The sequence below is a fragment of the Centroberyx gerrardi genome, chromosome 23, assembly GCF_048128805.1.
Source record: "Centroberyx gerrardi isolate f3 chromosome 23, fCenGer3.hap1.cur.20231027, whole genome shotgun sequence".
Taxonomy (NCBI): domain Eukaryota; kingdom Metazoa; phylum Chordata; class Actinopteri; order Beryciformes; family Berycidae; genus Centroberyx; species Centroberyx gerrardi.
In genome coordinates, this window is record NC_136019.1 from 8,266,301 (window position 1) to 8,288,360 (window position 22,060).

Consider the following 22,060-nt stretch of genomic DNA (forward strand, 5'->3'; position numbering starts at 1 on the left):
TCGATCGAGGATCATTTTCATCCAGAGAAACTGTCCCTAACCAGAAGAGTCGAAAGCTGTTGTTCCTCATCTATAAACACCCTGAGTTTCTGACTGCAGCTTCAAGAGTTTTGTTCTTCTTACCCAATTATAGACACATGACACATGCCACTTCCTGTGGTTCATGTTGGCGCCCCATGTGACTGAGGCCAGTTGACATTAGGCGTGTATGTGTGCATTGTTTGTACATTGTTTCCATATACTGTGACGGGTTTGGACGTAATGCACTTTATATTTGGAGCACCTGTAACGACAAATAGAATAATAGGCTATATTTCTTTTCTATGACTTTGTGAACATGACTCTTCTCTCATGTTCAGCAGTGTGTATATTCTTCAGGACCTATCCTGTAACCAGAAGGTCGCAGGATCAGTTCCAGCAACAGTCAATGCTGCCTCTATCAATTTCCATGTGGAAGTGTCCTTGAGCAAGGCACCGAACCTGCTCACTCACTGGAAGTTGCTCTGGATAACAGCTGTTGACTTTCATGAGACTAAAACAAGTCGGGGCGTTAACTACAAACTGTTTACACACTAAATCAAGCATTTTGGTGCTGGCAAATGGATTTTCTGATCCATGGTAATTACAAACAAATGTGACACCCTTCTGCATTTGCTGCTGATAAAATTATTAATGAGTGCCTGGCAGTGCTGCTGAAGAAGACAACAAGAGTTTTAAGTAACATCATCACATCCAATGAGGTTTATCTCACCGCTCGCCTCGGTGTCCAGGCGGTCTCCATGGGAGTTGAACCACTGTACATTGGGGAACGGGTCTCCGGTGACATTGCAATCAATCAGCGCACAGTTCCCCTCCCGGGCAATTATCTGGCTCACTTTTGTGAACGCAGCGGGGACAAATCCGCCATCTGTCACGGTGCCGTTCCCCGTGTGGTTTCCATCCGTATCCACCGATAAGGCCCCGGCGGTGTGAACGGCGATAAGGGACACAAGGATCCGAAAAGCGTATCCGCCGGCCCGATGCATTTTCTGCGACTGTCGGTGTGTCACCCGAGGGGGAAGAGAGTTTGTCATTCCGCCTGGGTCTTCATCCTGCAGACTGGCTATCTCTTGACAGAGGTGGTGGAAGGCAATTTGGTATTCAGCTGTTCGGCTTGAAACATCTCACTGGAAACAAGAAAAATTGATTGGCACATATTAATTGGTAGACAGTGATAGAGCAAGGCAAAACAAAATGTGCCTGCTTAGGACTTGATGCTCAGCAGCTGGAACAAACTGATAAGGTGGCTGTTTTTTTTTACTATCTGGCAGGTGATTATTCAACTCCCACTCGTGAAAAACAGCTTTTGTTTGGACTATATGCAAACACAACATCCATAGTAAGCCTATAGGCAGCGATGAAAGCCACGCTGGCAAATGGCATGTATGCATTTAAACAAACATAGACTGATCAAATTCATTTCCATTCATAGGTAGCGTTACAAAACCTTAGCACTGTGACTACGGTTTCAGCAAGTCAAAGTTAATACGTTTTACGACCGTTATAATAGCGGTTAAATAACATTCAAGACCAAATTCGCAATAAAATAAAGCTGGAAAGTAAACAACCACTAAATCATCTAAGAAGATATACTGTAGGTCTGCAGAACCGGTTTGAGCGCTGAGAAAACTCGTACACCAAGCAAACAAACATTTTTAAAACCTTTGAAACCGTAATTCAGACGAAATAACCGGTTAGTCGTATTTTAACACCTTTTTTAGCTGATTCAATTTAACACATTTTAAGGCTTTTTATGGACCTGCAGACACCCTGCTAAGGTTATGTCCGCTTACTAAAAGGTCAACAGCAGTGTATTACATAGCTTATTACATCCTGCTCCTAGTTAGCGGCACGTATAGACTCGATTGATGAGGAAATAACAAAGACCACCCCAGCTACAGAATAACGGAGCTGGGTGGCTGCGTCTACTCCCTGGAACTGGACGACTTCGTGGCATAACGTTAATGCCTTTAGATGATACTTGCACCTACTGTGTTTTTCAGTTTACAAACCATAACCCTCGTGTATGGGCTAACGTCTCGATAGTGTATAATTTAATGTCCTACGAGGATGCTGTCAAATGTTCACCAACTCAAATGCTGCCGTGTAAGCAATAGAAAACAAAGGCTTGAGACCCGGCTAAATCCTGGAAGGAGATTTTTCTATCACGGGACGTTCTAGGCATCGTAGCCCTACAAACCGTTTACCAGTGATTTCTAACAAACATTAACACACAAAAAACAAAGGAGCATTTCAAGTGTAGCTACAGTTAAGAGTTAATATTTCCGCAGTAACGTAACGTTAGCCATTGTCGATAGTACAGCGTGTGTAAAATACGGAATTAAAACCGAGAAATGTAACGTTAATACCTTGCTGCCCGAACTCGATGTTCTAGCAAAAAAAGCTAGCGTCGACGCTAGCTAGACGTCGGCTAAGCTAGTAGATCCCGCAATCCCCCCCCAATGATAAACTCCGACTTTCATACTCACACCATGATTCTCCGCCGTTTAAACTCAGACGTTTATATCGTAATCCCGTTAACGAGAAACACCGGAGTCGACGCTTTTCGCCAGCTGCATTATTTATACGATCCCGCTGCTATTTCTCCGACGTCTCCATCCTGCAACCGCTGGTCGTCCGCTATGTATGCAACCGTCCAACAACTAGCCTCTGATAGACTGGGTGGCAACATCGCCGAGTTGCCTGTGTTGCATTGACTGTCAGTCGGATAACGTGAATGTACAAAATATCTAAGGCAGGCGCAAATGCTTCTCTATGTGGTTGTTAACCTAATTGGTAATGGGCAAATGATTTAATGGTAATAAACGTGATCTCATTCTAAAATAGTTATGTTAGCACTATGCATGTAAGCTACACAAGTGGTTCCCGAAATGGGGCGTGGGGACCCTCAGGGGTATTTGAGGGGGTTTCAGGTGGTCCTCACCAAATAAGGGCTGGTTTAATTTCATTCTCTATCAATTAACACAGTGACAGAATACATAAGGATGCTTTATTTTTTAGCATAGGCTTCCCTCAACCTACATACAGAGACTTACAGTAATACAGTAACTATAGAAAGTTATGGAATTTCTTAAAGTCTGAAGGGGTACATGGGTCAAAATATTATCAAATTGGGGTCTGTGGTCTAATGCATATCTATTTGGGAGTGTTTCACATGAAAAAAAAAAACAGGGAATGTTGAACTATACTATGGTACATTTAAGGTTTTCTCTATTTCAGATAGTTATTTTGTATTTTTCTGCATCCTGGTTCTTAGGAAGTCATGAGCCGGGTCCGTGCAGAAAGAGCGATAGGCTTGGAAACCTCATACACATAAAGGCTAAGTGTAAGGGCGATTCATTTTGTGGTGCAGTGGACTCTTTCATGCATTGCATTAAGACATGATAATGGAGTGACAGGTAATGGACCGTGACCGAAACAGATTTCATTTTGCATTTATTATCAATTAACAATAAAAGGTTTCCCCCTGTGGAAAAGCCTCCAAGCAGACTGTAGTGTTGTGGGTGACAGAGGCAAATATGCAGGGATATAATCAGAGGACACAAAAAGCAGGAAGAAACGCTAGAAAACAGCAATCTCCCATTAGAAATGAATGGGAATTGTGCTTCCAAAAGTGAAATCCTGGAGTACATCCCTAAATATAGACCAAGCCCTCTGTCCTGGTAACTGCAGGGTTATTGACTGACCTTGGAGCCACAGTAAAAGTCAGACATAGACACTCTATAAGTCCTCTGCAAACAGTCAATAACTCTGTCAATAACACTACCTCTCAGAATAGAAAGTGTGGATATTCAGGAGAGTGTGTGTGTGTTTTAATTTGTGCACACACATGCAGGCCTGTGTGTTCTGTCTCTAAACCCTTTGGCATTAAAAACACTGCATTCTTCTCAAAGCAATCAAAAAGTGATTACGATCAATTTTGGCTTTAAAATTTCGAAAACATTAGATGAGATGAAGAAATTGGGTATGTAGCAAACAGCCAGGCATCCAAGTAACTGTGTCGCAACAGCATGAATACTAAGCTGCCTCTCCGACCCTGTTATTATCCTTTACGGATGAATGTTGCAGCTGTACACAAACACTCAGAGAGCCCAAACACACCGGCCTTGACTCCTGCCACAGAAAAGTGCCGCTCACTAACACAGGCGGCGAGACGCTCTGTACAGAGGTCACACAGTTCATTCACACCTCCTCAAACATATCAAGTCCCAAGTTCAAATGCAGGGTGGAAAACAGTTTTACACCGGCAAATACACCCTGATATTATGGGATGATTAACCATGCAGCTTTAAATTGATGGGACCGGGGGGGGAAGATGTGCCGGTGTCACAGGTTCGCTTCTTCACAAGATTTGGAAAAGTCTGTTCTTCCTTACTCAAACTTATGGCCAGTGATTATGGTTTCTCTGAGCTCATCCGGAAACAAAGTGAGGGAAACTCCTGCAGCCTGTTGCACCTGAATGTGCTTTCAATCCTATGGCTGTGAAGTCTATGTTGAAGTTACATTGAAGCCATTAGTTTGACGCTAAAGCCGTGTCTTTGTTTAGTTGCCCCATGTAGACTTCAGGTTAACTAGCAGAGCGTAAAGTAACCACTAAACAAAACATTGTCACAGGCAGTGACGTTTTCACCCTCTGTGGCCAAGAACATGCCAGCCAAAATCAATTTATCATGTCCCAATTAACAGTAGCCTAAATTAATATTAGCAAACTCACACTACAGTGTGTGAAACAGAGGATAAACCTAGTTAATATAGCATCACCATACATCAACAAATAGGTGCGTTATCTAGTGCAAAGTATTAGGATTCATTTATAGTCATATTGTCTCTCATATACACAACAACCACAGAAATAAATCTATGTATACAACAAGATGTGACTAATACAGACAACAATAATAACATCAAGTGGTGTAACCATTCATTTCAAAAGGGTAAAAGCTATGTAGTTTGGTGTAATGTAATTCCCCCTTTCACTGATGGGGTGGAAGAATGTTTTTGTGTTATTGTTAGCTAGCTAAAATTGTAGTTTGCTTCCTCATCAGTTCAGTGATCTAATTCATGTTGCCAGTGTAAACCGCACTCTATTTGTTCTTCTTGGTCCTTCAGCAAGTTTTCCCCATCTATCAAATGGATGCATCATGCCAACAGTTACTTGTAACTTATGTCGACGTTGGATCTATTTCAGCGGGTGCAACGTTCAAAATTTCAGTAATGTATAAACTGGGAGTTGGTGAGAATTTCCATTCAAACTATCCTGCGTTTGAAGTTTAACTGGTGCAACAGGCTGCTGAGACAAACTTCAAAACTGCTGTGAAGAATCAAACGACAGACTACAGAATGATTATAAAAAGTTGTCATTTACTTCTTTTGCTCGTGGAGGTTTATGACTAGACGATCCAGCAGTAATAAATACATTTTTCTTTTTAAACAAATATGAACTTAATTTCTCCAAAGGGCTTGCCGTGATTAATGCCAGCGGTGTCGAAAAGTGCAGCTGAATGGTGACATCCTTCTCCGACTATACGTTGACATATATTAACAACTTATATGAATATAAGTTTTAAAAATATATATATCTGTCCGTGAAAAATAATTCCTCTCAGTGTCCAGCTCCTCACAAAGCCTCCTTGATGAGTGAAGAGAGTCTTCTGAAAGCCTGTGGAGAGAGATTGTGAGAGATGAGACGGTCAGTTATGGACTGTGTGTGTGTGTGTGTGTGTGTGTGTGTGTGTGTGTGTGTGTGTGTGCGTGTGTGTTTACCTCATCAATCTGCTCTGGTGTGGAGAGAGAAAAGGCTGCTCTGACATAGGGACAGGGGTCACTACTGTTGATCATGAACACACCTCCAGGAACCAGCAGCACCTACACACACACACACACACACACACACACACACACACACATACATCAACACTTTCCCTTTTCCAGGTAATGTTCTTGGTCATAAAATGATCGTTACGCGGCTGATAACCCTGCAGTCAGCAATGTGGTAGACAGTTAACTCATAATAATCTAATTTTTCTCGCACTTTTGTTCAAGAAATAAAGGAAATTGCCCGTAATTTTAGGCTTAAATTCACAAAATGAAACATAAATTAACACTCTTTGTGAAATCTGAATTGTTTTTTTGTTTTTAATCAGTGGCAGCTTGTCTTACATGATAACAAACTTGAGTTTTATAGTTTACCCACCTTTTAATTTAACACTACATTACTGAATATATTACTTTCAAAAACATTGGACTAATGTAAAGATGAGACAGAAGCTAGTGTTCAGACTATTTCATGCTCAGCACAATGCAAAATAAAAACCATTTCCAACTGTCCAAAAAGAGGCGTTCAATGTTCCTGTTCCCTCTTTCTGTGGTGTGAATCATCCTCACGCAGGGTAACGACACATCTGCCATTCTCCACCATTTTAGAAATACAGCCGGTGGAAAACCTCTGAACTCCTGTCACAGTCCAGTAGCTTGGCACTTTAGAAAAGCCTCCGGGCCAATTATTACAGCTCCGAACCACGTGAAAGATAAAGCGCGGACAGGGATTCTCTTGTGCGCTTTGTGAATTCGTTTCAGATCTCAGGCACCGTTAATTCCCTTCTGGTAGAAAAGAAGACAGACTAGAATAAAAAGTCTTTATTGTCTCCAGCATGGAGGTTTCTAATATTTGGGATAGAGAGAGGAGAGAAACATACCACTTAAACCTAAAAAAAGACCTGATTTTGCCCCCTCTTCTGTTCACATGGGCTAATCAGCTGATCATAAGCAGGATTTGGTGTGTGTGTGTGCAGTGTGTGTGTGTGTGTGTGTGTGGGAGGGAAAACACTCGGCTTCTAAACCCACTCACGGTGCACAATGGGCGCTTTACATGCACCATCCCACATCCTATTCAGGCACAAAACCAGCCTCGCCCCTGGTGCAAAACATCTGCTCACATGGTGCAGGAGAGAGAGAGACAGAGAGAGAGAGAGAGAGAGAGAGAGAGAGAGAGAGAGAGAGACAGAGAGAGAAGCACCAAAATGCATTCTGGGTACCTGCAATTAGCATATTAGAGTGTGTGTGTGTTAACCTGGAGTGGACGGGATTAGGATTTTGTTCGATAATAAATCACAGGAGAAAATATCACTGTTGCGGCAAGATGGGGGTAGAATGTGAAGGAGACAGTAGAATAGGGTTGTGTGTGTGTGTGTGTGTGTGTGTGTGTGTGTGTGTGCGTGCTGACCTCTTTCTCCAGTGCTTTCTCCATAATGAGCTGCTGGGTATCTGCGATGCCCTTTAGTTTGATCCACAGGAACATGCCTGCAGACGGGGCGTGCCACTCTGCTACATCTACACACACACACACACACACACACACACACACACACACACACACACGTGACAAGAATGAAAACAAGAGTCTGGGTGAAGTGCTTTGTGACTAACAGCTACAGTTTTCTCTGAAATCTGGATAATCTGAATTCATGAATTCAATCTATTAAGTAGTTTATCCCATTATACACTACCACACCTGATTGAATGTTCTATGTTTTTCATTCTCTTAAAGCCATTTTGATCTAAAGGCTTCTGCTTAAATGCTTGAAATTTGTTTCTTAGACAAATATAAATAGTGAAGTTGATCCTTTGTATGAATTTCTTTCCAAAGCCTTTGCCTTTCCATCAAGGCAAAGGGCGGCTACTTTAAAGAATCTAAAATATAAGATAGTTTTGATTTGTTTAACACATTTATTTAATAGTTTTGATGTCTTTACTATTATTCTAAACTGTGTAAGTAAAAATAAAGGTAGTGTAGGTCTTGTAAAAGCAGTGATTGTGTTATTTATCGTCGAGCAGTGAGTCCACGAACCTTTGAGCCACTTGTCTGCGGAGGAGATCATGGCATCGCGTTGCTTCCTGTAAAACTCGATCACCCTGCGAGAGGAGAGAGAGACAGTTTCCCGCACTGCTGGAGGAGAAGCCGTCTTATTTCACTGGAGCAGGTAGATCTATTTCTATCGATAACCGGTCAGACACAACAGCCACCTACCCATCGATGTGGCGGAGGAAGCCGTCTTGGCCCCAGCTATGCAGCAGCTGGGAGACCATGAGCTGGAGGGACATGGGAGAGAAGCATGAGTCTCTGGTTGGACTGTAAGATTCAAACAGACTCCTCCTAGAAAGTGATTATTTACTGTAAAATGGCCCTAGGATCAATAATCCAGCTACAGATTTATATTTCCATAGTGCAGTTAGAGCTAACTCCTGAAGGAAGCATGACACTCCCTTATCCTTTTTACTACACCCTCTACATATTTGAGTTAGCCTGTTCTTGTTTTGAATTTCAACAAATTCAAATTCAACGCAAATTTTGCATGTGTGTGTGTGTGCATTTCAAATCTTTCTCGCCGACTTAGAGCCGTCATTTTAGTCGAGATTTGACGATGAAAAGCAGAAGCGAGGATTGGATCAGACAAGAAGAGGAAGATGGCATCGGTCTTTTTTTTCTTTTTTTTTTTTCCAGATCCTAATTCATTTCCCCCTCCATTCCTTTTAAAACCTCCCCCGCTAATCCAGAGACGCCACAACATCTCATTTGGCTTCAGCAGCCGGCAGCTATAGCGTGACTCCGCTCTCTCTCCCTCTCTCTCTCTCTCTCCTCTCTCTCTCTCCTCTCTCTCTGACGTGCCCAGAGGGGAGGGAACAGCCAGTACGGCATTAACCTCCTGTGTTGACTCTGCTTAAAATAATGCTTCATTGTTGGCCTTCTCTGCGAGGAGAGTGGATAACCTGAACGCACTTACTGCTGCACCGTGCATTGCTTTAATCTCCAGGGTTTATCTGAATCCAAGCGCATACCTAGGACAAAGAGTATTTGCAAATACTTTTTTTTATAGTTTGTTTAAGCCTATAGGTTCCAGATAGATGGGGTTTTCCACAGAATACAATGCAGCAAGCACCAGAGAGTTTAGAAACCCACCGTAAACTATTTCGAAAGGCAGTTTAATACAGGTTTCTGTGATTGACAACGCACCTGACTAAACCCACCCATCTGGTACTGCAATTGTTTGCAAAATCTATTTGACTAAGGTCTGTCTTTGTGCAGGTGAAGCAGTTTACGCCTTCCTCTCTCACACATTCCCTCTGCACAGTTTTCCTCACGGTTCCCTACTGTTGATTTAGTTGGGAAATACTTCCAATTTTACACACCATCTACAAAGTAAATCATTGCCAAAATATGCTCTTTACAGGGATATAATGCACACTCTCTTTCATGTTACTCATTATTTTCTCAATGACAAACTCCTCCCAGCTCGGGCCATCGATATACTGTATCTCCTAATGATAGACTCTATCCTCTCTGTACCAGCATACTGTTACAGCAGCCGGTCACATCCAGCGGACAAGCCGCCTCCGCTGGCAGAAGTTCAAGTTCCTATAATCACTTTTCCTGCTCAGATTACAGTCGCGGGAAGCGGACGTAATAAATATGACAATGTCAAAGCTCAAGGCAGAAAGTTGCCAGTCACGCAACAGGTTGGTTTGGCGGTGTGATACTGAAACGCATGGAGTCAGTCGGGTGTGAGATAAAGGTGTCATTCACCTGTGTGAAGGTGCTGGTGTGCATGGTAGAGGCCTGGATGTGCAGCACCACCCGGTCCACCAGCGGCTTGGGACCGGTCACAAAACCCATCCTCAGCCTGAAACGATACGACACGCACAGCTGAGCGCTCAACCGGACAAGTGCAAACACACACAGAAACACGTACACGTACACACACACACACACACACAAGGCCTTGGGAATGCAAATACACACACATAGCTAATGTTTACCCTAATTTTATTCTTAATCTAAGCTGAAATATTAACCTAACCTCTAAACCTATAAAAAACATTTTCCATTTTGAGGACTTCAGGTTTATGCTAACTGTATTATAATTGTGAGGAACTCTGGACTTGGTACACACACACACACACACACTCTCTCTCTCTCGCTCTCTCTCTCTCTCTCTCTCTCTTTTATGTGATGTTGACTGTATTCTGACTTTATACATTGTTTTTAGTTGTTGGTCTGAAACTTTTATACAGTATTTGTGTTGATGCTGTCAGCCAGGACTCCTTAATCTCAGTGGGACAAACCTGGTGAAGTAAAGGTTAGATAAATAAAAAGTAAGAACACAGAAACCATTAAAAAGAGGAAACAGACCAGGGCCACTTGGCCAGTGGAAAAAACACAACATCATGTCCTCCTGCACAACAATGCTACCGATCTCTTTTATGCTTCTTAGCATTGCAAAGGTATTCATTCTCACCATTTTACAGTCTGTTGGCAGTAGAAACAGGCATATGACTGCCATCATGACTGGTTAACAAAAATTTAAAAAAAATGATTTAGCTCATGAATGTTTGAGGTTTGGATGTGAATCTGAGAGTGGGGGAGGGCGAGTGTGTTCCCCCATAGGAAGTTTTCTTTCCTGTTTTCTTCTGCTCAGCTCCGCCTCTCCATGTGTGTCTACACACAAACAACATTCAGCTGTATCCTGCACAGGGACTATGGGGAATTACACAAGCTAATTAAATTGTCTGTTGAACTGGAAAAACACAAGTTCCTAACACACCCAGTGAACACACCAGGTCTTGACTTGTTAAGGGCAATAACACATACAACTGTGCTCCTGCAGAGTCCATGAAAACCTTAACTGGGAACAGGAGTGCTTCAAAGAAAGAGGGATTTAAGCAAACAAACAGCCACGCAGAAGCACAAACACACACACACACACACACACTCACCCTGAAGACAGGATCTTGGAGAAGGAGTCGGTCCTGATGATCCTGCCGTCAACATCCATGGACAGAAACGTGGGCGCCCACGGCTGTCAATCAAAAGGACGGAGAGGGAGAATGAGGGCGATAAATGAGCCTTTAATATGAACCAGATTATATTGTATTTACGCATGTGATCAGAATCAGAATCATTTAGCTTAGTGGTTGCTTGTGTACTTTGTTAAAAGACAGAGAAGAATAAAAGACAATATAAACCAATAAAAACAGTAATATAAAAAAGCAATATAGAAACAATATAGAAACAGTAGAAGAAAAAGATAAGATCAGAATCAATTACAGAAGTATTGATATATACTGTATATGTTTTTCTTTGCCCCAGGAGTTCTTTGTTGCTTGGCTGTTTTTCCTCTCTAATCTTATATTTACAGCCTCTACCGGCCCCAAGGAAGCTGTATTGCGCACTTGTGTCCTCCATGACGCGTTTTATGTAATATCTAACCACCGAAGCACGATTCCAATAAAAAACAAGGAAAGGACGGAGGACGGATAAAGATCCCTGTCAAGGATGCATCGGATGGCGACTTGACCGACGGGAACGAATGGAAAGCCCCACGATTCATTGCGAGAATGACGCATCACATCCGAGCGGCGCTGCAGTTTAAAGTACAGAGCCGGTTGTAACAGGTGGGAAAATTTTGTCTTCATTAATCACACACAATATGAAGCACAGTTCATCTCAAAGTGTAAAGAAGCTTCTCTCTGCTTACTTTCATGAGAAGATCGTTCTCTCCAAGACAACTTGGGAAGAACTTTCTCCACAACTACGGGAAATAGTACAGTCACACTCATCTCATGTAAATCCAAGACATTAATATCAGTCCCTAGATTCATACTTGTGCTAAAGAGCATTCATTAGACAGCGGTTTTCTATTCTAACAGCTAGTTAACTGCGGTTAATTGCATTCTCCTGGTGTCCCGGGTGTAAATTAGTCCCTGATTAGATGGTTAGAATGAGAAGCAGCCTTGAATGAGAACCACTGCATTAGACCAAGGTGACAACAGACGAGATGATTTAAGTATTTTACCTTTTCAAAGTACAGAGAATACTATGGGCACACTTTTTTGATGTGGAAAAAAAATAACTTAATATCAGACTTGTGCAGTGCCTGAGTGCCAAAGTGACGACAGCGGAGGTAAGTGAACGCTTTTACCTTTTCAAACTGCAGGAAATAGTACGGGTCATCCTCGACGATGAGCATGTCGTACTGCCTGGCCAGCTATTAAAAAGACAGCGAGCAGTTAATAGAATCTGACAAAGCAAATCTGCAGGGAAATCAGCTGAACGCCGAGCGCTGATGAGAACACAGCGCTTCACTGTTTTTGGGACAGATTCACAAAATCATCACGGAAGCATGAGTGTTTGTGTGTGTGTGTGTGTGTGTGTGTTCTTGAGATTATTTCAGCACGAACATGAACATGTGTGTGTATCTATGCCTGCAACTGTATCTGCATATGTGCATATAATCATGTTGTTCTCGTGGAAAACATTTCTTTTAACACTAAGAGCGTTTTCACATTTAAAGTAAAAAATGCTTTAAAACATTGTATATATCTCTAGGAAGCTCTGCAGAGAGGTTAAATTTAGCGTGACATTTAAATGACAAGCGACAAGAGCGATGCACCTCACACCTCATAGACTTCCTTCTTCCTCTGCGTCGTCATGGAGGCGCCGGTGGGGTTTCCCCCGTTGGGGATGGTGTAGAGGATCCTGGGAGCGGTGCTGCCGGGCTTGTGGACTTCCGAGGGATCCCACCGAGACAAAACGTCCTTCAGAGCGGCGGGTATCATGCCGTGCTGGTCGCTGGGGACGTTGATCAGGTTACAGCCGAGTGGCTGGAGCTGCGGAGGAAAAGAAAGACTAGAAAATCATCACAGTGTGTGTCTGGTGTGTGTGTTTGTGGTGTGTGTGTGTCGTTACATGTGTGTTCTCACCGCTGCAAGTGTTCCTGAATATGTGGGCGCGTCTAGCAGAACGTTGTCTCCGGGGTTCACCAGCATCTCGAACACCTGAAACCAAAAAACAAATGGACTCAAATGATAACAGAAGCTGACATTAGACTACGACTCTTTGAATAAAACCATTACTAGATGTTAAAACAGTTAAAAACAACATTTAACCAAAGGGATTTGAGAAATGGCAGTAACTAACTAACACTAACTGGCACTAAATGGCACTTTTTAATTGATTTTTAATGTGAAATTACACCAACGCCACATCCATCCAAACCTTTATTTAATCTCGGTGAACACTGAGGGGGGAACCTCATTTACAATGCTGCCGAGAGCACATCAAATAAAAAGGGTTATTACAAATCGAATGGGTATCCAAAACAAGTAAACAGAGTCAATTAAATAAAATAAAAAAATAATAAAAAAATGTATTAAAACACATACACATCGAAGCTCGGACAAAAAGAGAAACGCGTGAATAAGTAGAAATGTAAGAGCAAAGAAATTCACAATCACTACAATTAATTAAAAACGTCCTTCAGGAAAATACAAGACACTAAACTTCTTTATTGTTGGATTGAGAGAGAATGGGATCCTTTGCTTTCACATGGTACTAAAGCTTCCCTCTGGAAACCACTGGACAGTATATTCCCCTCCAGCCAGTAAGCATTTGTTTGAATTTAATCATGCACACAAAATGGCATGAGTGAGAGTAAACGGCAGGACCGTGAGATGGGTGCTGGCGGCGTCTGGTACCTTGCAGAGCCCCTCCTGGCTGCCGGTGGTCACACACATGTCCATCTGGCCGTTCTCGGGGCTGCAGCCAGCGGTCGGCGGGCTGTGGAGGTTCTTCTGCAGGTTCTTCATCCACGTCAGCAGCTCAGGGATTCTGAGAACGGACGAAAACTAGACTTACTCTTTCATGACTAGAACACAGTGGAGTTCACTCAGCTGTACCGTTCTGTGAGTAACAATCTGTGGCATTTTCATAAATTAAATTTCATAAATTTGGTAACACTTTAGATTAGGGAACACATATTAACTATTAATAAGTTGCTTATTAACATGCATATTAGCAGTGTAGTGGTTCATTATTAGTCATTACAAACCACCTATTAGCACCTTATTCTGCACTATTGTATTCTACAAGTATAGCTCATTAATTATGGGTTTTCCCTCAATAGCCTCCTAATTAGTGCTTATAGCACTCAGTAAGGAAGTTGTTGCACATCAATTGAGCTCTTAGTCTGCTTTGCTCAGTATGGGGCTTATAAGGTGCTAGTATCACATATTATTGAGGGAAATAATTAAACTATTGAGGGAAAACCCATAGTTAATAGTTAATATGTGTTCCCTAATCTAAAGTGTTACCAAATTTCCGTTTTGCTACTCTCTTGTTCCATACACCTGGCGGCAGCAACAGCAGTTTGTTTGGGATAAACAGAAGAAGAACTGGGTAGTTATCATAGCAGTGATCTCTGGGAAGTGCAGTGCAGAAACACCACAGCGATGAGCGCTGAGCAACAAAGATGTCACCAAAATTACCACTTTAAACACTCCTGAACTGTTATGAAAACAAATGAGCAATACATTTCAATTAACTGAAAGGAGATGAGGTGTAGGTGTAAAAAACACACAAAAGAGATTGGTGAATGAAAGTCTGTATTGATTTTAACCTCTTTATCTTCTCTCACCGGTGAGTCAACCAATACCGTGTGAGTCAGTGAGTGACAGATCAGTCACTTCACACCGCAAAGTTTACAGAGACGGCCATAAAGAGAGATACGCAGCCACAGAGCGATAACCTCCACACTCTGCTGCCCATGAGGCTGCAACAAAGATAATCTGTTGAAGTAAAGATGAGGTCTAAATTTGTCCAGATTCTCCTAATATTTCACTGTAAATACCTCAGTAATGGACCAGATGCATAAAGAAAATGAAAAAACGCAAAACGCAAAGCATCCAGACATCAACTTTGACTCTTGTATCAGCTGCTTGGTGGATGCTTTCATCCAAAGGGCTTCACAGTATCACCAGTGCATGAATTCAGAGTATGGATGGCAACCGAGGGGCAACTGAACCCCTAACATTTGCAGTGTTATTGCCATACTCCCACTGACAGACCCACTGAGCCTCACAAGACCAGACCAACCAAGACAGAGAGAAAGAGGGAGACCAAACTCTGGACAGTCATTTCACTGTGGGACGGGTCAAGAGGACTGAGACTGATCCAGCACACTGCCATCTTTATGTATCAGGTCCAAAACTAAAACAATGTCTGTCGACTGATTGAGATACAACACTAACGCATTTTCTTTGTATCCCAACACAAGATACTTTCACATGTTACTATGATGTATTTTTAAAAGCACATGCTTACGTTGGCGGCTCCAAATTGGCAGCGAGAGGTAACTGTTTGAAAAATCTGAACGTCAATATGCAGAAATCATGTGATGTGAGTAAACTGCACACAGCTCACTCATGTTTACTGATCTGACCGGTCTGTGATGCTTTATAGAAAAGGATACCAAAAGGATGAGAGGCAAAAGATCTAACGTTGGTGACCATACCCGACACCAGAATGTCAAATAGGGAGAATCTACAGGGGCTGGGATGATCTTCTCTGTTGCAGCTCCACTTTGTGATTTAGGCTGATAACACAGGTGTATTTTTACAAAAAAATCTTGCCCAGTGTAGCTTTAAATTGTCACCATACTTAAATTTCTCTGCCTGTGTCGTGGCCTGGTTAAGAGAAAAACATCTCTTGAAAGAAGTATCTGATTCTACAAAACATGGACTTTTCTCTCTCTCTTTCTCTCTCTCTCTCCCTCTCTCTCTCTCACCCGTTGGAGGCAGAGTACTGCAGGGCCCTCTTCATGGTGGTTTCATCGAAGGTGATCGTTTCCCCGTTCTTCACCTTGATGGATGCCGACTGGAAGGGGAAGGTGTTGGGGTTGGGGGCTCCTCCGGCCAGAGAGATCAGGGAGGGAGGAGAGCGCTGCTGCAGCTCGGCTTCACACAGGTGGAGGGAGACAGAGGGAAAGAGGCGTGAGGACTGGTGACAGAGAGGCTGCAAGTCCAATAATACAATTCGTAAAATAAAATGTGGGAGTAACTCTTACAAAAATGGCAGTATAGGCTATACACCAACAATCGAAGAGCTCAATTCCACAGGTTTTTGTTGATTTCAGGAAAGAAAACATAAGATCATCAATCATTCAATATTTCACTTTTGTGTAACATGGTTAGTTTTCAGCAGCCTCACCCCTCCATGTAAATACACCTCCAGAAGGTCCTAATCCACTTCCATTCATTTTCATTTTCCTTGCCTAAAATAATAGTTCTGCAGTATAAACCAACTAGGGCAGTTAGGAAATCAACAAAATACTTTTTTCTGCCTCAAAGGTATCTGTTTTTATGGCCTGATCTAGTTACCTGTAGCTATTTTGTTCCAGCCACTATGCATAATTAAATCAAGGCGTAATTTGACTTCTTTTGCACTGAAAATGTAGGCCAATGAAAAGTAAATATACCCCAGATATCAACATAAACAGATACCATTTATTCAGAATTGTCCGTTCCATTGAATTGTTTGCTACTCTAGTTAGTTTATAATTAATACTTTATTTTTGGCCCCATTCAGGACACTGATGTAGCTGGTACAATTATAGGTGTGTTTACATGGGTTAAGGCTGCTGGAAGCATGTTATACCAAAGTGAAATATCCCTTTAAGTGGCATGATTTTGTCAACTTTCTATCCTTTAAAAAAGTACCATCATTTGTTTTAATTCTGTTCTGTTATTTTGTAACAGTAGGTCTCAGTTTGTTGTGAAAAACAGAGTGACAGCATGACTTACTCAGGATCCTGATGGGAGAGGGCTTTCTAGCTGCACTGACAGCTGTCAGAAACCGAGAGTAATTCATGGTTCCTGCAAAACACAGTAACAGTTCAACACAGTAATAACATGCTCATATGGAGCCTACCTGTTGCTGAGCCTCACTGTCTCAACAAGGTCTTTATCTCTAGGGGTTTTTATTGTTTTCGTATCTCTTGTTTTCTGTTTGTTAAAAAATGCTATGTCAATTAACCACATTTGACTTAATACAATGTGACAGGAGAAATATTCTTCATATCAGCATGCTAGCAGGCTGGCTGAGTAACGGTATGTTATTGTACACGTAGCTAGTAACAATCCTTTGGTGCAAATAACACTAACTGGATTAAGGTGAGCTAACAGAGGAACAAGCGGGGTCACTTATGCATTAGGACACAGCAGTGATGACGAGGGAATAAAAGTTATATTGAATATAGTTCATAAATCAAACAGCGGTTACTGAACCGGGCCACGCTTAGTTTATGTGACTGACCTTGCGTATCTTGGACTCAATGGCGCAGTGGCTGCTGGGTAATGTAGTTCTTGACGTGCAGGAATCAGCTCCGGTGACCGTTAGCTGAACTACATTCCCCAAGTATAAATATGATACTGTGTAGCAATAGCGCTGCATTTATAACTAAATAGGACGGGCAACTGTTCTATTTGTCGCGACATCTTAAAGATTCTGACAAGAAATCAGAATAGTTTTGCTTAAAAAACGTTACAGGCTGTAGTTTACAGCGCAGGGTTATTTTTCCGCTACTAGAGCGCAGTGAACCGGCACCGGCGGCACAAGACAACCGGAAAACGACGACGAAGGAACTTCCGTGTTGTGATGTTAGCTAAGCTAAGCTGGAAAGTTGTTAAGTTTGCTGGCTGCGTCACTTGTTTGGTGTGAATTGGAAACTGAATGAATTTGAGTTTTTGTGGAGTAGTATTTAGTTGAATGCGGTTAGCTAACGTCTATTCACTTGTGCTAACCTTCGGGCTACAACTGTCTTATTCAGTGCAGCACAGTAGCAGGTTTAATCAACATGCAATGCTAACCACTACATACTAATGCAATAATAACCCTCCGCAAGGACTGCAAGAGTAACAGCCAACCTATCCGACTTATCGGACAAAACGTTATATCAAAAGGCAAACTTAAATGTCAGGAATCACAGTATCTTACCTTTGCTGTCAGTGTTCATCTATAGTATTGTGGCATTATCGATATATTCTCACTTCCGCATAGACCGGTGTAATTAGAGGTTTGTCGGATTTTTTTTATTAGGTAGGATGTCTGTTGCGATGTAGTTAGACCTGAAGAGCGGCTGTCCTTGGTGTTTAGATTCCAGTCGTTTCAATGGGGAAAAGGAAAGACATGATCCACCCCAGGTTTCTCGGTGAGTATTCAAGGTTATAATTGGCTTTGCATTGTAAATGTTATGGCGAAGTAGGTTCCCTATATATTCTGGAAACAGTGCTTCCTTGCCGTAGGAATAATTGACTCTCCACCAATCACAGAGCGGCTGGTATTTTTCCAAAGTTTACCAGCCACTCTTAAGTAATGTTAGACAGATTTTTAGAATAGGATAGGACCTCCAAATTATCTTTTGGGTTAGGTGTAAAAGTACAAAATCTTACCAGCCACATCCAAAATTTAACAGCATTTTACTGGCAACAGGTGTTAATTTCCCCATACATGTAGAATGTATACTTCAATTCATTTTATACACTTAAACACCCATTCTCCCAGCAGTCTCTCCTCACGACCACTGCAGGTGAAAGTAGCTTTGGACTGCATGGTATTCATTTCATCCACATTCATGTGACATCCGTGTGCTTTCCATCGCGTCCTCTGCAGGTGACGGAGGCTCCGGACTGCACAGCATCCACAAGAGGAAACACAAGAAACACAAGAAGCACAAGAGGAAGCACCACCGGGACGATGGGGGCCACGGCTTCCCGGAGGCCCTGCAGCCGGAGCCCGTCATGGTGGCCCGGCCGCCTCCACAGCTCAGACTCAAGATCAAACTGGGAGGACAGACACTGGGGACCAAGAGGTGAGACGGGACGGGACTCAGAGTCAGATTCAGAGAAAGCTATATTGAATCAATAGTACAAGATAAAATACAGATGATAATGGTGCAATAAAGGATAGGCAAATTCAGTAATTACAGGAGCTCCTTTTTTGTTCATATGATAAGTATTATTATATGCAATGCTATGGACAATACATAGATCCAAATGCAATGTGTCCTAGACAGTTTAGTCACTAGTTATCATCCCTTAGATTATAACACAATGAAACATATGTGGCAGAAAGTAACACTGTTTTCTCCTCCTCCCCAAGAACCACTGGGAGTTTGAATTTGATTTTGGGAGGGAATAGAAATCAGGAATTGCACTTTCAAATTTTGGCAAGCATATTTTTCTTATACATTCATATTTTGGACATTCTAATAGGTGACCCTCTTGTAGATGGTCCTGTTTGATGATGGTGCATACTCACCATCCATCACCCGTCACCTTTTCTTTTTCTGAAGTTTATTTACATTTTCAATATCTACAAACAAAACAAAAATAACACAACATAAACATTACAGTACCCATCACCTTTCCTGTAACCATGCCAGGTTTCTGTATTACTCACCCTAGCTTTATAAACTCTTGTGTTTTGGTAAGTTTCGTTAAGTTGTGTTGCGCTGACTCGTGGATATATAGTGACTCAGCAGGCTGTTGTGTCTGCTTCCCTTTCCCAGTGTGCCCACCTTCACCGTGCATCCCGGTGTGGCCTGTCCTCCTTCACCACTCATGATCATTGATGATGACGACGATGATGATGATGACGATGATGAGGACGATGATGAGGAGCCCTCTGTGCCTCTGGAGCAGTACCGGGCCTGGCTGGGTGAGTCTCTCTGTGACTCCTATCTGTTATGGATGTAATCAAAACATTTTGAGATTAATAGTTCTCAAATTAGGACTGTTCAGATTTTACGCAAAGGGGTTTTCACAGTCAAACAACCACTGAATGCTGAATGAAGGCTTGAATCTTGAATGTTTATACTTTTTTGCCTTCCTTTTTGCATTCAAAACAACTATTTTTGCATAGTCTTTTTGGCAAGGAGTACAAAAATCCTTGAATATGATCTGGACTGGACTATTGCAGCAAAATGAACGTTACAAAGTGCTTTACAACAAGAAAAATAGTTTAAAAAGTCCAAATAAAACATCATATAAAATAAAGGACTTAAAAATAGAAAAGAACACCACCTAAAAGAAGGGATACAATAAATATGGAATATAATAAAAAATAATTAAATTAAAATAAAATAAGTTAAAATAAACACTAATAGAAGGCCTTTACATAGAAGTAGGTTTTAATAAGTGACTTAAAGGATGATACCGATGATACTGGTTGAGTAAAGACAATAAGTCTGTCCTGTTTGTTGTTGATCCCCTGTATCAGATGAAGACAGCAACCTGGCCACGTCTCCTCTGCCGGACATGGACTCGGACTCCATGCTGGGCGGACCTGTGGATGAAGAGGAGCGGTGGCTGGACGCTCTGGAAAAAGGAGAGCTGGACGACAACGGAGAGCTGAAGAAAGAGATCGACGAGTCTCTGCTCACAGCCAGACAGGTGAGGAAGAGGACGAAGCAGGGGAAATACACATTTACAGTCAAAATGTATTTATAGACAACTTTTTGCCAATCAGGTTTGCCACAAAATGTTTTAGAGACCCAACAAAAGGACACTAACTATGAAATTCAAGACAAGAAAAAAAAAAAAACATTCACATATACAAGACATGAAATTGATGTGTATGTCTTAATGTTTCACACTTAAGTTTTTATGACCAGAATCTACTCTTTAAATTAGTGAGTTTTTAAGGATACATGAAAACCCTGTGTAGTAGGGATGGGACAATATGCTTATCTCACGATGCAATTCAATATGCAATATCGGGTTCATGATTCAACACGACCACGATACGATGTAATACATAAAAATTAAATGACAACAAAGTCTGACTGTGCAGAATTATGTTTATTTCTGAGCCACAAATCTTTCTAGCAATAGCGTTGGCTTGCTAGACTGTAAACAACAATTTAAAAATGTCATTACAAAGTGCAAATAATATATAAGACAATAGACAAGCCGTCTCATTTGTAATTACTACAGCAGAATAAAATGTATCTAATATTGTGATTCATTTTTCTGCCCCACGATACGTATTGTCACATTTATGTATTGCGATATATTAAATTTCAATATATTGTCACATCCCTACTACCTATGTAGGTTGTAAAAGTGTATGATCTACAATCTTTTGATGTGGCTATTAGAGGCCCTTTTGTCAGCAAATTACTTAAATTTAGTTTTAATTAAGTTTTAAATGTACCTCCCTGAGAGCTTTTTGTTTTTGCCTGTGTTCCTCCCCTCCCTCCAGAAAGCGCTCCTGCACAAGCAGCAGAGCCAGCCGCTCCTGGAGCTCCCCATGGGCTACAAGGAGAAGGAGATGACCGCCGAGATGATGCAGAAGAGGGAGGAGCGCGCCCGCAAGAGGCGCCTGCAGGCCGCCAAGAAGGCCGAGGAGAGCAAGAACCAGACCATCGAGCGGCTCACCAAGACCAGCAAGGCCAAGATCAAAAGCATGAAGGAGAAGAAGTCCAAGCAGGCCCAGTGTCCCATGGTGCGGTACAGCGACTCCGCCCAGGGCCTGGCCATCTCCTTCCCCGCGGGCGCCCAGGCTCCGGCCCCCGCCCTGCCCCATCCTCCGCCCCCCGCCCCCGTGAGCTGCGGGGTGAGCGGCTGCACCAACCTCAAGAGGTACTGCTGCTCCAAGACCGGGGTTCCCCTCTGCAGCCTGGAGTGCTACAAGAGGAACCTGCTGCTGGTGGAAAGTGCTGCTTGAACTTAAAATTAACACGACTTGAAACGAGCCGGCTGGTTTCTCACGACTCTTTCTGGACTCTGAATCCAAGTGCAATGTGGATCAACCTTTTTTTTTTTTTTAACAATGTAAAATCTTTTTTTGTTTATGTATGCTTTGTATTATTAGTGATGGTTTCTCCTGCATTGATGCTGGTTACACAATTCAATTATGTATAATGTAAAAAAAAAAATCTCAAAATCAGTGTACAAGTCAGTGAAACAACATATTTATAATTTCGAGAGTATCTGTTTGAAGACCACATAAAATGCATATTTTTGTAAAAGTTTTGAGATAGAATAATAGTTTTCATTTGGTTGAGCTTCCTTTTATTTTGTTAATAATGTAAAAAGTCTGCTCAGAGACTGACATGGGTTGCTACATCAAGCAGACATGATAAACAATAAATAACGAGAGAAACTGTAT

At 42.0% G+C, this 22,060-nt stretch overlaps 3 protein-coding genes across 3 annotated transcripts in view; 1 reads left to right on the forward strand and 2 right to left on the reverse strand.

Annotated features, from left to right (window-relative positions):
* mfap3l (microfibril associated protein 3 like) overlaps nt 1–22,060 on the reverse strand; it is a 63,756-nt gene that overhangs the window by 5,705 nt on the left and 35,991 nt on the right. The window contains exons 2-3 of the mRNA XM_071918046.2: nt 2,529–2,659; nt 752–1,166 (exon numbers count right to left, since the gene is read on the reverse strand). Of these exons, the coding sequence (XP_071774147.2) occupies nt 752–1,073 (322 nt within the window). The 5' untranslated portion in view covers nt 1,074–1,166; nt 2,529–2,659. The remainder of the gene's footprint in view (nt 1–751; nt 1,167–2,528; nt 2,660–22,060) is intronic.
* Nucleotides 5,402–17,209, reverse strand: aadat (aminoadipate aminotransferase). Its single transcript, XM_071918062.2, has 14 exons — nt 17,204–17,209; nt 16,693–16,764; nt 15,678–15,846; nt 13,591–13,723; nt 12,817–12,891; nt 12,514–12,723; nt 12,036–12,101; nt 10,831–10,913; nt 9,641–9,737; nt 8,087–8,148; nt 7,907–7,971; nt 7,283–7,389; nt 5,824–5,925; nt 5,402–5,719 (listed from the first exon to the last, which is right to left on the reverse strand). The coding sequence occupies exons 2-14, from the start codon at nt 16,757–16,759 to the stop codon at nt 5,678–5,680; spliced, it is 1,278 nt and encodes a 425-aa protein (XP_071774163.2). The 5' UTR covers nt 16,760–16,764; nt 17,204–17,209; the 3' UTR covers nt 5,402–5,677.
* On the forward strand, nt 17,367–22,045 carry ino80b (INO80 complex subunit B). Its single transcript, XM_071918084.2, has 5 exons — nt 17,367–18,098; nt 18,560–18,758; nt 19,458–19,606; nt 20,168–20,340; nt 21,152–22,045. The coding sequence occupies exons 1-5, from the start codon at nt 18,059–18,061 to the stop codon at nt 21,614–21,616; spliced, it is 1,026 nt and encodes a 341-aa protein (XP_071774185.2). The 5' UTR covers nt 17,367–18,058; the 3' UTR covers nt 21,617–22,045.

What these genes read in the sequence shown, in the direction of transcription:
- aadat (XM_071918062.2), bottom strand. Translation starts at nt 16,759, where the DNA reads ATGAATTACTCTCGGTTTCTGACAGCTGTCAGTGCAGCTAGAAAGCCC. An exon ending in CAGTACTCTGCCTCCAACGG is followed by an intron (nt 13,724 to 15,677) that starts GTGAGAGAGAGA and finishes GTCCGTTCTCAG; the next exon opens with AATCCCTGAGCTGCTGACGT. An exon ending in TCCAAGATCCTGTCTTCAGG is followed by an intron (nt 9,738 to 10,830) that starts GTGAGTGTGTGT and finishes GTATCGTTTCAG; the next exon opens with GCTGAGGATGGGTTTTGTGA.
- ino80b (XM_071918084.2), top strand. Translation starts at nt 18,059, where the DNA reads ATGGGGAAAAGGAAAGACATGATCCACCCCAGGTTTCTCG. An exon ending in CAGACACTGGGGACCAAGAG is followed by an intron (nt 18,759 to 19,457) that starts GTGAGACGGGAC and finishes TCCCTTTCCCAG; the next exon opens with TGTGCCCACCTTCACCGTGC. An exon ending in GCAGTACCGGGCCTGGCTGG is followed by an intron (nt 19,607 to 20,167) that starts GTGAGTCTCTCT and finishes CCCCTGTATCAG; the next exon opens with ATGAAGACAGCAACCTGGCC.